Source organism: Colossoma macropomum, unplaced genomic scaffold (assembly GCF_904425465.1).
Source record: "Colossoma macropomum unplaced genomic scaffold, Colossoma_macropomum, whole genome shotgun sequence".
Lineage (NCBI taxonomy): Eukaryota > Metazoa > Chordata > Actinopteri > Characiformes > Serrasalmidae > Colossoma > Colossoma macropomum.
The window spans coordinates 3,082,940-3,098,589 of record NW_023496051.1 but is presented as its reverse complement, the minus strand read 5'-3'; the positions used below and the strand labels follow the sequence as shown (position 1 = coordinate 3,098,589).

The 15,650-nt window shown below is 43.5% G+C and overlaps 1 protein-coding gene across 1 annotated transcript in view; it reads left to right on the top strand.

The window, feature by feature from the left end:
* Window positions 1-1,888: 1,888 nt before the first annotated feature.
* adcy9 (adenylate cyclase 9) overlaps window positions 1,889-15,650 on the top strand; it is an 80,914-nt gene continuing 67,152 nt past the window's right edge. The window contains exon 1 of the mRNA XM_036565142.1: window positions 1,889-5,922. Coding sequence (XP_036421035.1) covers window positions 4,170-5,922 — 1,753 coding nt within the window. The 5' untranslated portion in view covers window positions 1,889-4,169. The remainder of the gene's footprint in view (window positions 5,923-15,650) is intronic.

Here is a 15,650-nt window from a genome sequence, read left to right as displayed (position 1 = left end):
TTCTCTGAGTGGTGCTGAATGTTGTTTCACGTCCGAAAGTCATTTCTCTTGTATGTGCATCTCTTAATCTACGAGCATCAGACGCTGCTAGAATTTAGTAAATACTACAAGCTGTTCACACTATCGGTTTTAGTTGAGAAGCTGTGGAGCCTCTCAGTTTGTAGGCTGAGACCGTGGCATCGCCTGACAGGAGCTGGCTGAGCGAGGAGCACCATTGGCGGCGGTGCACATGGGTTGCCAGCTAGACTCCATGCTAGGATACTGGCTAACACATAACCCCAAGAGACTGGCTTTTCCTTCCACTCTCTTTTCCCCCATTTAACTCATTAACTCATTATAATCTGCTGCTTTGGCAACAAACTGGACTAACTGACCTCAGCTCACTACACGAGAGGTGAAGGAATCGGTGTGTTTTGCACTGTTTGTACGTCATGTTATCAGCATTTATTTGCATAGCGGTATAACGGTAATGACAAAACTAATACCTTAAAAAGAACTTCAACTGGTACACTGGAAAAAAAACTATATTGCCCCTACTACTTCTGACTGGTCTGTTACCTTTAGAGGGCAGCAGTGAGCAATGTTTGTTTATTTGAGCTCTGTGTTTGTTCATTGGCTAATAGCTAGTCAAATAGGGATGCGTTAGTATCGGAATCATATTAACATCGCAAGATATTTGCTCAAAAAGAAATTATTGCCATCAGAAAGATGTTTAACTTTGACAGATATTTCAAACTGAAATTTGATGATGTACTTATTCAGAACTTTTGAGTGACTCCTGGGCTACTGTGCTAGATATTATGTTTCTCTGTAATGCTTATCCAAGTAGATTTGGTCTCAATTACAACATTTTACAAATGTTTATGTATCAACGTTGGAAGTTACGTAAAGTACTGTGCAAAAGTCACAGACCACCCTTCATCCACTTCACTTCCAGTCAAAACGACCGTAATGTACAAGTTATTCATTTTTCAGGAGATATTTTAAGGAGGTTACATACATAAGATAAAGTACTTGCTTAAGGGAAGAGAAAGACAAAGACAAATAAAAAAAAACAAAAAAGGTTTCCAAAATAAGCTCAAAAATGATTAAAAGCTCCAGAGAAAATGGGCCTAACAACCACCTGGAAGACCTGGTAGACACCAAAACTGTCCCCATCAGATAAACAGCTCTTAAAGCTTTCATCTCTGAGAGAGAGGAGAAAATCAAGCTGCTTCAGATCTGAAAACATCCACAGGTGTTTCTGTCCATCCTTCCACTGTGAGAAGACGACTCAGCGCTGTGGGTCTGAAAGGATGTGTAGCTGTCAAGAAGAACCTCACTGAGAAAAGGAGACGGACACATCAAACAAAGAAGCTGAACGATGGACTGACCACCCCAGAGTCCAGACCTCAACATCACTGAATGTGCATGATATGTATATATATATATATATATATATATATATATATATATATATGTTACACACACAGGGCTCAAAAATAATAATAATAATGTAATAATAATGATAATAATAATGTTCTTTAATACTATAATTCTTTCTCCCTGTTTCTTCCTATCTCTACTTTTCTCTTTATTCTCTCCCTCTGTTTTTACATCTCTCCCTTTTCTTCTTTCTCTCCAACTTCTCCCTTGTTCATCTTCTCTCGCTCTCTTTCTTTTTTCTAAAGTCTTCTCCCCTGTTCTTTATCGTTCCTTTCTCCCTTTTCTCTCCTTTTTTCTATCTTCTCTCACTCTATTTCATCTCTAGGGTTAGGGGTTCATTTTTCTCTTCATTCTCTCCTCTTTATCTCTCTTTTTATGTCGCTCTTTTTCTTCTTATTTCCTTTCTAACTTCATTTTCCTTCTTTCTATCTTCTTTTCCTCTCCTTCATTTTTCTTTTATACTCCTTTTCCGTTAACTTTCTTTCTTTCTTTCTCAGTCTCTCTCTTTCTTCTTCCCTTCTCTCTAAAGTCTTCTCCCCTGTTCTTTATCGTTCCTTTCACCTTTCTTTCTGCTTGTTTCTATCTTCTCTCACTCTATTTCATTTTCTCTTTATTCTCTCCTCTTTATCTGTTTTTACATCTCTCTCTCTTTTTCTTCTTTTGTCTTTCTAACTTCGTTTTCCTTCTTTCTATCTTCTTCATCTTTCTTTTTTACTCATCTTCCGTCTATTCTCTCTCTCTGCGTGCTCGCCGCCATTTGAAGTCTCTCCTCGTGTGCGCGCTCCCGCCTGTCTCGCCCCCCTCACTCTCCCCCTCCCTCTCTGTTCTAAACGTTGAGGCCAACTTACACACACTTACACACACACACCCCAGGTTTTTTCCAGCGCTGCTGGGGAAGAGAAGATGGTGGAGGAGCTCTGTCTGTGTCCGTCCTCCCGCTCCTCCTCACCGGGCTGAGAGCAGAGCGCAGTTCGGTTCGGCGTGGCGGGGCTCCGCGGAGAGGGGAGCAGAAAAACACGCCAACTAACGGACGGAAGAGGCGCAGAAGCGGCTCTGCGTGTGTGTGCGCGTCGCCTGGCACTGACATGCCAACGGAGAGAGGGGGAGCGAGAGAGAGACGACTGAACAGCTCCAGTAGGGCAGCCGCTCACTAACTCACTCCCTCCCTCACCCCGAGCCTCCCTCACTCCGAGCCTCCGCACGGATTATTTAACGCTAGCGGGTCTCGTATTTCCCCGCTGTATGTAGCGGCTGGTCGGAGGAGGCCGTTATTATGGAGGAGCTACGCCGGGTTGAGCTGCTTCTCCTCCGCGTGGCGTTCCGAGCTGCCGCCGCCGCCGCCGCTGCCCAGCCGACCGACGGCCTGAGACAACTTCACCGTGGAAAACACTAACGCTGCCGGATCAGACTCCTCTCAGTTTGGGTATTTTGGGGTTTTTAAGGAGGCCAGTCGACTATTTGTGCCCACTAAGCCATAAAAGGAGTCCGGGCGGTGGAGGTAAAGAAGAAAAATAAGTTGTTTTCCTCACTTTATCCGGATTCTCACAGTATGTTCGGGGCTGACGTTGATCTGCTCCGGTTTTCAGTTATTTTGGTATCGTGTGTGTGAGAGAGTGTGTGTATGAGAGTGTGTGTGTGTGTGTGTGTGTGTGTGTGAGAGCCAGATGTGAACAGCCGTGTTGTAGCTTCACGCTAAAGGGAACGTCACTTTAGTACTTTTACGGCTGTTTTTACGCTATTTTCGTCGAAGTCGTCAGGCTGCCGTGCGAGTTTTTGAACGCGGGGACGCGGAGGGGTGATATCCGGATTGGGAGTTCAGGAAAGGACGGGGCTCCTCCATGGGAATAGGCCCAACATGCCCCTCTCCACAGCACGGGCATGAGGGGCTAAGTGGGCTCTGGAGGCTAGCGCAGACGTAGAAAAAGGGAAAAAAAAACTACCATGTCTTAAAAACAGTCTCGCTGCTTGTATTAAGCTGAAACAGTGATCGTTTGAGCCAGCGTGAGGGGAAGTATTTCACGTTAGGGAGTTTGGGAACCGTCTGTGTGGAGTTGACGTGCTCGAAAATGGGGGGAGTGTTGTTGTAAACTCCATTTTTCATTTCCCTTAAACTTCTAACTTACCAGGCCTCGATTTAATGAACAAGGGATAGGGAAAAACATGCAACGAACGAAAGCAGCTGCAGGTAGGAAAAGGCGTCCGTCATCTGTAAATATGAAGATTGTGCTCGTTTTCACTGACTTTGCTTGGGAAGGGAAAGGGAATCCGTGACATTAAGGGACGAGAGAGGATTACAAAGATAAAGAAAAAGAAAATTAGTCACTTCTGGGGTGCTAAAAGTGTTTCTGTGCCCTGTAATTGTGCATAAGTGTGATTTAGGAGTGAGTGTGTTGGCCTGAGGGCAAATCGAAGCGATGTGTTTTACTCAGAAGGCCGGAGCGGATGAACGGCATTTTCAGCCTTGGCAAGAGCAAAAGTACACACAAGTGCCTCAGAGCCTCGGAGCATAATGGGATCTGAGTGCTGACGCAACCCGAGCCTGGATAATGAACTGCTCAAGAGTCTGAGACGGTCCATCACAAGACCCAAGGGCTCAGAGGAGCACGGGAACACGTCTGCTCTTAGGCTGGGCTCAGAAACTGTGCTTTGTTTGCCTTCTACCCTCCATCCGCCTTCATCTTTTCTCTGCGAAGCATCCCCGAGTGACATGCGGTTAGACTAATCGGGCCCCGAGCTGACTTGTCATGGCATCTCCACGACAGCAGTGGGAGCGACCAACCCGGAGCACGGAGGTCAGCTGTGACAGCAAAGGAGGAGGTTTGACCGTACGGGTTATGGACGCTCACCCGGAGCCGGAGAACGGGGGCAAGGGTGCGGGCGAGGCGAGGCTGATGGGAGTCCCCAAACCCTGCAAGTACAGCATCTCGTCCAGCTGCAGCAGCTCAGGGGAGTCCGACGTCCGCAGGACGGTGATGACCAGCCTGCGCAGTCATAGGACCGTGCCGCAGCTGTTCGAGCGCTCGGCCGCGCAGTGCTGGGACCCCAAATTTGACTCGGCCATCCTGGAGGAGGCGTGCAGAGAGAGGTGCTTCCCGCAGACGCAGAGGCGCTTCCGTTACGTGCTCTTCTACCTGTTCACTGCCGCGATCCTCTGGAGCATCTACTTTGGGATCAACAGCTCCCAGTGTGATCTCGTAACCTTCTTGCTCCCTACGGCCAGCTTACTGGTCCTGTGCCTCGTCCTGTTAATTTTCACCTTCTCGCGGCCTTATGTGCGGCTCTATAACCAGGCCTCCCTGCTTCTCATCATCTTCACGTTTGGTGTCACGTTGGCACCACAGACGCAGACGGCCAGCTTCTTTCACTACGAGTGGCAAAGGGACGGCAACAGGACTCTAACGCCGCCCGATCCCGCTCCATGTATCTCGCCAGTAGGAACTTTTTCTCTGTGCATGGAGGTGCTGCTCCTGCTCTACAGCATGCTCCACCTAAGACTGTATGCCTCTGTTCTGCTGGGGCTTCTATACTCGGTTCTGTTCGAGACCCTTGGTTGGCTGTACCTGACCCAGGTAGAACCTAACGGGTCCTTGTTGTGGCTGGCACCAGGCAAAGTCCTCCTCCACCTGTGCGCCCATGTGATCGGCATCCACCTGTTCATCATGTCGGAGGTGCGTTCACGCAGCACTTTCCTGAAGGTGGGCCAGGCCATCATGCATGGGAAGGAGCTGGAGGTAGAGAAGGCGCTCAAAGAGCGCATGATCCACTCTGTAATGCCGCGGGTGGTGGCCGATGAGCTGATGAAGCAGGGTGACGATGAGAGCGAGAATTCCGGCAAGCGCTACAGCGCCACAGGGACTTGCCAGGCCTCCGCCTCTGCTTGCCCAGCTTCATCCTCCAGTCCTAAGAACAACAAGCGCAAGAAGACCTCCATCCCACGTGGGCAGATCATCTTCCGGCCCTTCAACATGAAGCGCATGGAGCCTGTCAGCATCCTGTTTGCCGACATCGTGGGCTTCACCAAGATGAGTGCCAACAAGTCGGCTCATGCTCTGGTGGGGCTCCTTAATGATCTCTTTGGACGCTTCGACCGCCTGTGCGAGCTGACGCGATGCGAGAAGATCAGCACACTCGGCGACTGCTACTACTGTGTGGCCGGCTGCCCTGAGCCGCGTGAGGACCACGCCTACTGCTGCGTGGAGATGGGCCTGGGTATGATCCAGGCCATCGAGCAATTCTGTCAGGAGACGCGTGAGACGGTGGACATGCGTGTGGGCGTGCACACGGGAACAGTACTCTGCGGCATCCTGGGCATGAAGCGCTTCAAGTTTGACGTGTGGTCCAATGACGTCAACCTGGCCAACCTCATGGAGCAGCTGGGCATGGCCGGGAAGGTGCACCTCTCAGAGGCCACAGCCAGCTTTCTAGATGACCGTTACGAGAGGGAGGACGGGAGAGTGATGGAACGGGCAGGACAGAGCGTCACAGAGCAGCTGAAAGGTAGGACGGTACTTTATTTGTGTTTTTTCTTCCATTGCAGGTATGTACGGTGTCATAAAATCTAAACCTGCCCTCACAAATGCATATAAATTTTATAGTACTAACCACATAATTTGTAGGCTTGTAGTTGGTGAATAAAACTTATTATTGGTTTGCAGATTAAGATACAGAATATAATTGAAGTGCTAAGTAAAGCGAGTTATTTATTGTACGTCTTGATTTGAAGAGTTGGAACCAATTTTCTTCATTTAGCTTCGCTGGAGAGGTGAGGTTCCACGCATAATTGACGTTCACTGATTCATTATTAAGTGGATGTTCTAAAGCATTTGTGTCACGGTTAGACTAATCTCATAAATCGACCATAGAGCGACGCCACGGCATGAAGGTCAAGCTGTTGTTTTTCTGCAGTGTGCCAAAAGTAGCACTAAAAGCTAAAGCGGTGTGGTGTAGCTTTAACATTTGTCAGTTTGTGTTTGTTAGGGCTCTCCCTGCCCTTGGCCTGCTCGTCGGAGTACTTGGACAGCATTAACGGGGTCGTCTTCTATCCGTGCCCTCCGTGTTTGCATGGCGTGCTACGATTTAGCTGTGCATATTTGTATGGAAGTGATAGCGACTGATAAGAACACAAAACAAGCCTCGCTATCGTGTGGGAGTGCAGCGCACTGCAGCGAGGCCCAGTCCAGGGACGATCCTAAGGCTGGGCAAAAAAGGTGCAGCCCCTGCCAAACCAAATTTCGCTGTAGACCAACCAAAATAAGGCAGAAAACATAAGGACAGCATCCGAGAGATGAATCAATCAAGCTGTCAGGCTTTGGAGGTGGCCACCATGACGAAGCAGTCTAGAAGTGACCCCTGGCCCACGCAGTTCATTTCAATGTGGTTTCTTCCGTGTGATTGGTGTTTTGAGAAGTATGACTGTTGACCTTTGCGATTGTGGGTCTCTCTCAGCTTAGCGTGGTTCCTCTGAGGGCTAATGATGTCTGCGAACGGGCTAGCGGCCCTATTGTTAGCCCTGATAGCATCGTCCAGACACAGAGTCTGTCGGCACGTGCTCACCTTCAGCTTTCTCGGTATCATCAGCAGCTATATAAAGACCGGCAGAGCTTTCGTTTTGATTTAAAGTCCTATTGACAGACACGAGCGGAGGCCTGTCTTTCTTTCCGTCTCTATCTCTCTGTTTCTGTCTCTGTTCCTGTCACGGGCTCCACACTCCACTTCTTTCATTTTCTCTCTCTCTCTCTGTCCTCGCTCTGCCCCTGCCTGTTCACCCTAAATGAACTTTGCAGGTGTTTCTCTCTTTCTCTCCTTCCTCTCTCCCGTGTCGTCTCTGTCTCTCTTCGAAAGCCACCTGTCTCTTGGGGCGGGCCGGGGAATTAAGCAATAAGAGTTTATGGCAGCGGGTGAGCGGTGTTCACAGTAGGATTTTCAGGCCGGCATTTTTGTTCCCTCAATCAGGGCGTGTTCAGATTACAGCAGGGTCGCAGAGAGCGCATCGCCTTCGCAGCCACCTGTCTGCTTCAGGGCAGTTATAGGTTTGAGCGAGGGGTGGACGATATCACACCATTATCACGATAAAATATATAACGATAAGCTTTTTTGAGCGTATCGTGGATATAGTCAGTCCTTCCACGTAAGCGGTGGGCAATACGATATGAGGGGGTGGGCAATATGATATGATACCATTATCACGGTAAAATATATCGTGATGAGCTTTTTTGAGCATATCGTGGGTACAGTCAGTCCTTCCGTATTAGGGATGAGTAATGACTTTGAGTGTTCATGGTTCTTCATAGAACCGTTTTCTTTACTAAAGAACCCTTGAAGAGCCATGCTTTTTAAGAGTACTGTATCGTGTATCAGGAAACGTCTCAAAGTATTGCTTAATTCTTCGCTCTTTAGGAAGATGGTTCTTCGAGCGTTCTTCTATTGTTAGAAGCTGAGTATTGTAACTGGAAGAACCCTTTTCGGCGCTGTATAGAACCCTTTCAAAAAGGTTCTATATAGAACTCTCTACTGCACATTCTCCATCTGAAGAACCCTTTCTTGATGCAAAGAACCCTTTAATCATGCCAAGCGTTCTTTTGAGTGTTCATGGTTATTTATAGTACCATTTTCTTTACTAAAGAACCCTTGAGGAACCGGCATTTTTTTTAAGAGTACTGTAAGCAAAGAACCTTTTAATCATGCAAAGGATTTATTGAGTTCATGTTTCTATATAGAGCTGTTCTCGTTCTAAAGAACCCTTGAAGAACCATCTTTTTTAAAAGTACTGTATCATGAAACGTCTCAAGGTATTGCTTTGTTCTTCACTCTGAAAGATGGGGTTCTTCTATTGTTAGAAGCTGGACATTGTAACTGGAAGAACCCTTTTTGGTGCTGTATAGAACCCTTTTCAAAAAGGTTCTATATAGACCCATCTACAGCACATTCTCCATCTGTTTGAAGAACCATTTTAGTAAGCAAAGAACCTTTTAATCATGCAAAGGGTTTATTGAGTTCATGTTTCTATATAGAGCTGTTCTTGTTACTAAAGAACCCTTGAAGAACCATCTTTTTTAAAAGTACTGTATCATGAAACGTCTCAAAGTATTGCTTAATTCTTCACTCTTAAAGATGGTTCTGCAAGGGTTCTTCTGTTAGGAGCTGGGCATCGTAACTGGAAGAACCCTTTTCAAAACGGTTCTATATAGAACCATCTACAGCACATTCTCCGTCTGTTTGAAGAACCATTTTAGTATGCAAAGAACCCTTTAATCATGCAAAGCGTTCTATGTGGAGCTGTTTTCTTTACTAAAGAACCCTTGAAGAACCATGTGAAGAGCGTATTTATGTCCTATTGACCACCCCGACTGTGGGGAGTGGAGTTCTTGGAAAAGAGAGAGAGATAGAGAGAGATAGGGTTTGTACTCTGACTCCTCAGCATTAGCCACGTCAATCCGCAGACTTCAGCCGTCTCAGGTGTTGGGCTGTAAGGTGTGTGAGTGCGTGTGGTATCAGTCCATCAGCACTTTGCCCTGCTGTTTCCCCTCCGTTCTGTTCTTCTGTAACGATGACTCACCACTTTGTCTGCGTAACTCCATACCCCAGCGTTCCCCAGCGTTCCCCGGCTCCGCAGCAGGGGCCCAGGCAGCATCTGGAAGTCGTTCAAAGTGATCCTCGCTTTATCTGACTCAGGATGGACTTTCTGTCCCAACGTTGTTAAGTAACCAGGCTGTCGCGTGTTCCATGTTGCAGCACCACAGCGTTGCTCCTTTGGTACGAGGCCTGTTTCCCATCAAACTCGGTCCACGTTTGAACCCATGACCCTCTGGCAGCACATCAGCAGCTGGAACCACTGGGCAGCAGTTTATGAATGTTGTATTTTTGAGGCTTTCAAGGTTTTAGCGCTTCTCTTTCATCACAGTTTGTAGAAACCTGAACTTTCCTGGAGTCAGTTAAACAGCTTTTCTGCGAGTGCCTTTACGTGCACTCAGTAATCCGATCATAATCAGATTTCTGCAGTTATCTGATTATTCAAATGGTCATGTAAACACCATACTTTGATCTAGAAATCAGATTAAATCTGATAATGAGTGTATTTATGTGCACTCAATATTCTGATCATAATCAGATTTCTGCAGCTTTCAGATTTTTCAAATGGTCATGTAAACACCATACTGTGATCTAGAAATCCAATTAAGAAATCTGATATTGAGTGTATTTACATGCACCCAATAATCTGATAGCTGCAGAAAATCAGATTTTGGCAGTAATCCGATCAACATGTTTACATGCACTTGAGTAATCAGATAATGGGGCAAACTCACAGAAGACGACATAATATAAAACTCAGATTTCTTACAGTGGCTTTTTTCTAAAAACACTGCGCCGCTTTACCTGAAAATGTGAACATAAATCATCTAGAAGATAAAGAATATTTAAATCCTTTATTTTGTGTTTGGTTCAGCGCCACTCAAAGTGTTTTACTGCGTCTCGCAACGTCCACCATCTGGTCTCACACATGCACTGAGAAATCTGAGTATGGTGTTTATATGACCATTTGAATAATCGGATAACTGCAGAAATCTGATTGTAATCGGATCATTGAGTGCATGTATACGCACTCAAAGAGAGCTGGATTTTAGCTCAGTAATCAGATTTCTCAGTGCATGTGTGCTCTTACTCTGATTTCTTTCATTTTTCTTAGTCTTCACCTGTTAGATCTTAAGACAAAAAGATAGGAAGTGTCTAATACGGCCCAAAATTTTAAAAATTTTGTGAGCCGAATAGAATTGTGCCACAGGCCTGACTTGGCCCGAGGGCCTTGTGTTTTACATGTGGGTTCTGGATGATGTATGTTCATATTTTCAAGTGAAGTTGCGCAATGTTTTAAAAGCCACATCATGAAGTTTGAGTTTTACGTTACGTTTACGTCACGTCGTCTTCTGTGAGTTTATTGGCTGGTTTGTAAAGCAGAAATCCGATTACTGTGTGACTCATGTAGACTTGGAGTTTCCCCAGTATCTGATTACTGAAATGGGTCATCCTACAGAAATGTCCATTTTTGTGTTCCTAGCGTTTACAGATATTACACTTGAAAAACGTTTTAAAATAAAACAATACAATGTTATTTTAACAGTTACACCTTCGTCAGCCGTCAGTTTAGCAATATTCGTTTTCAAATCAATCATATAGAATTCCAAGCACCACAGAAGAGCTCGTCCTCACAGTCATGTGTAAAGGCTGAGGCCATATTTTGAAGAAAAAAATTAGTTTTGCTGCAATTTTAACTGCAATAATCTATACATGAGTATGAAATATATAAATTAAATGACAAAGTAAACAAATGCCAAATAAATATTATAAAATATATAATGAAAGTTGTCCCCAGGAGTCGTGTCACTGGTGTTACTGCGTAGCAAAAAAATCTCTTATTTTGAAATAAACATCACACTGATGACATCACTCGACTTCCTTTTACCTGTTTTCTGAGGATCTATGAAGAAAAGCTCATGGTGAGTCCACTGAGTCTTTCAGTTATCAGAGATTTTCTCATTTAGCTCATGATTTCATATGAAGCTTTTAGCTGAAGTCACTGGTGTGACCGACTTTATTCTGAGGTAACTGTGGAAAAAATAGAACACAAATGGATTAAATTACATATTTTAGTGGATCTTCCATGATTGACAACGTGAGGTTTGATGCTCTGTAGCAGTTATTTTGTAAAATGCTTTTTTCATTAAATTGTCTCTGGTGTTACCTTTATGTGTAACACTGCTGACGATCAGTGACGCCTATGGATAGATAAAAAAGTGGATGTTTCTGTAGAATGACGCAAATGCATGTAAATGTTTTGATGGGATTACTGACAAAATCTGATTTTCTGCAGTTATCGGATTATTAAGCGCAGGTAAAAACACACAAAAAAATGTGCTGTGTCAGAGTGCAGATGTGTTAAATCGGTAGTTGAATCACTGATAATGATGCGAAATGGCATTCCTGGCTAGTTGCAGAAGAATTGTGTGTGGAGTTATACAAGCGTCTGCAGTGAGTCACGTTCTGTAATTTCTCTGCATGTGTCACATTATGATGCCTAAGATGGTTGATTTTTGCTTAAAAAGATTTCCGATCATTTTCACATTGATAGCTAGTCCAGATGGAACATAAGTTAGTGGTGTCAATCGTGATTCATGTTTAGGGCTGTATTGTATCAGTACTGGCAGATATTTGCTTTAATAAAAGTATCAACGATGGACAAATATATATGTATATAGTCCACACTGGCCTGCTGTGCTAAAATATCTGCCTGGTATTCATTGCGCTGCATTTGTAACCTTCTACAAATAAGTGTACATTTCTCTGTAATGCTAATCCAGGTAGATCTAGTCTTTGTATATTTTATAAATATTATTTTATCTATATTTTAGAAATATTAATTCATCTGCATTGCTATAGGCAGTGGCAGATATGCGCATGAACAATAGTGGATATCAGCATGGGCCCACAATGCGTCCCGGCTCTAGAAGTTGGCAGGATGGCAATATTTTATAATTACTGTGATAAACATTTAATCAAATAAAAATCAGATCACATGTATTGTCACATTTGCACAGGTGTGAAGGTGAGTGAAAAAAGAGTACTTAATAAATTAAATGTATAAAGAAAATATATATACACATTAGACTCTAAATATACTCATTAATATACACCAGTATTGCACCATTTCTAATGTGCAGTTTTGTAACAGTAAAATGTAAATAAAAACTATATGTACAGCTTTATGTTTACATTTCCATGTATGCAGTTAGTGAGTCTGAAGTAGATAAATGAAATGCAGGGTACAAGATAGATAGATAGATAGATAGATAGATAGATAGATAGATAGATAGATATATATATATATATATATATATATATATATATATATATATACGCATACAAGATGTACTGTACTGTACTTTAGTATAGTATTTTACATACTATATTAAAGTACAGTATATTATGTAGAATGTTAAAAATAATTGATTTTATCAGACAGGAAGCATCTTGAGGCAGGAGAAGGCGAGTCACACTTGCTCACTTCATTAATTTATTAATAATTCTGTTCATCAGGCAGCACATAACGTCTGTCACTGGTGTTATGTGCTGGATAAGTAAAATTTTGTCAAAAATAATGCCAGATATCATTTTTATTACTGATTTTTAATAGTTGCACAGGGTCACCTGACAGCTAATGAGTCAGACAGTTTTAACCAGAATGTCACTGTTACACCATATTCAAACACCAGTGACTGTAAAATGTGTTTGGAATTATGTTTGCATATATGATGATAGATGTTAATTGACAAGTTTATTTAATTTTGGGGAGAAAGAAATGGATTTTGAATTCCCACTCCAAATGGAGAATGACCCAACTGCCAAATTGTAATGCCAAAACAATAACTATCCTTATCCTGTTTTCCTAGATATTGTTTCAGCTTTGGCGGTTGTTATTGTTAGATTGATATTTTACGTTTGTTTAATTTGTTTATTTATTTAATGCTGATTGAATAATAAGTGAAATATTGACTCACTTGTTCTGCTTAATCTTGCTCTCCAATTTTCCCTTGAACACAGCTTTTTCCCAGTGCTGCCTCATTTTTGTTCATGGAAAGTATGAAAATTGGAGCAGAAATAGGCGTTTTGGTGATCTGTAGTCACAGGATTTACCAGGTGGAGGTAGTACAAATGGCCAGGCTGTGCAGTTAATGCTGTTTTCACTTAGTGTCAATAGACACTGCCAATTTTTTAATCATATCCCAATATTAAAGCAATAAGTCACGAGAGGCCTTGGTTTACTGCGATTTTATCACGGGGAAGGGTGTTGTTAGGCACGACGCAAAAAGAAGTAAAACTCCCTTCCCTGTGATAAAATTGCAGTAACTCACCACCTCGAGTGGCTTATTGCTTTTACAAAATGGCGGCCAACATAAAATATGTTGACATACACACTGTTTTAGATAATTATTTGTTATTATTAATAATAATACCGCAGGCATTTAATGATTTAATTTTTTTTTTCATATGATAGTGAACATTTGATAACACAGCACTGTTTAATGCAAAAACGTTCAGTTTATAAGTACTTTTTGGTCACCAAATCACCACTGCGAGTCTCTGCCAGTCTGACGACGCCACTTTTCTCACACTGGGGCTGAATCCCAAACGGCTCTCTGCTCCCTACATAGTGCACTACGTAGGAATCTAAATACTGACTCCTGCAGCCCAGCAATGCAGAATATCACTAAAATGATCATTTGGGATTCATCCACATTCATACTGGACAGGCAGTGCAGTATTAGACAGCAGAAGATAGAATTTCTAAACTTAACGTTACACAGCTCACTATTTAGCTAGGGAGTACGGAGCCGTTTGGGACTCAGCCTGGGTTTGACGCTGCTTCGGACATTTGAAGTGTGTGAGACATTCAGGTTCATTCTTTAGACTTTTATATTGCCGTTTTTCAGTGAATCATATCGTGAGTGCTTTAATTCAAGCCTGTGATATTAAGGTTGGAGTTGTTTAGCATGTTTGCTATCTTTTAGTCTGTTAGCTAGCTGACCAGCCTGGTAAAGAATATAAGTTTTCAGCCCCTCAGTTTAAACAAAAACAGGTTCTTACTTCATCAGTTCACTCAGTGTGATCAGCATTAGAGTAAAAGATTAATCCATTAACAGCAGAAGGGTTTGTCGTGCCGAGGCGCAGTGATACAGAGTTTAGTCACTGTGAGGCGTCACAGCTGTGGTATGTTGTGGATTTTACAACACGGCTCAGCCAATCAGATTTAGGACTGGAACTACCAGTTTTATAATCTGGTTTTTAACATATAGCGGGGTATATCACAATCACGATATTTGGCAATATAATCGCAAATTTAGTATTTCGTCCATATCGTACAGCCTTGGTGTTTGGCTCTGTCCTGAGAGGCAGGAGGGCATGTCAGGGATGATTAGGTGCTTGGCCCCCCGCATTAGATGGAGACAGCAGTGTGTGTCGGGAATGACTGGGCGTTTGGCACCGCGCTGTCCAACAAATGGCCTCCACAAACTGCCAGTCTGCTCACCTCGCACGGCTGTCTGACTCTGCAGGGTGCGGGGGGTGTGAACGATGGAGTCTAAACACACACATCCCTACGCACACAGGCACCACGGCTACTCACATCCCAGTTGTGAGGAGGATTATGTCACTGTCTGCCTCTCCACACTGAGGTGGGTTATTTCTGGAGTTTTCCCTGGACGCTACCTGACTGCTGCCTGACCCTCATACACGAGTGTGTGTTTAGAGGGCAGGAGACAGCGCTGTGTGTGTGTGGTGCTGGCAAACTGCAGACCACCTGCATGAATGGACATTGATAACTCAGTCTGGCGGTGGAGAACTGCCTGAATTTGTGTTTAGAAATCTAATATCTTATAATAGGGACCAACATTGAGTGTGTTCACATGCATTCAGTGACCCGATAATAATCAGATTTCTGCAGTTATCCAATTATTCAAATGGTCATGTAAACACCATACTCCGATCTAGAAATCCGAATAAGAAATCCGATAAAGAGAGCTGGATTTCATAGATCATATTTCTCAGTGCATGTGTGCTCTTACTCTGATTTCTTTCGGATTTCTCAGTGAAAACAGACCGCGGCACCGCAAATAAGCAGACAGCTTTGCCTCGAAATGGCAGCAAACCGACTACATTCTTGACGAAATGAAGGATTTAAATATTCTTCGTCTTCTGGATGATGCTTGTTCATATTTTTGGGTAAACTGGCTCACAAAGCCTCTTACGTCTAGCCGGGTCTCCCTGACCACATTTTGGCCACTAAAACACATAGAAATGTAATTTTTTTCCGCTTTTACTACCAGATCAGTTGAATTTTGACACAAAAATCCACAGTTAATAACAAAACTACTGTTTGGTCGGACATAGAACTAACCGCATCATATTACATTATGTTGGAGTTCATGAACTGTAGCAGTGCTGTGTTATTAAAGGAGCGACAGTGCTGATAATATCAGATCAGAAAATGATGAATACAAAGAAACAAGATGAAATGGAGCGTTCAGAGTGTCTGGAGTCTGAATTTGAGGAGGATGTGATGTTCTGTCTAGCTTGTCGTCTGTTTCCACTACAGGCAAACACCACAAGTTTATTCTCATTTAGAAAACACGTGGAAATGTTCAGAAGTGTGGCCTTCAGCATTCCCAATAACAGAC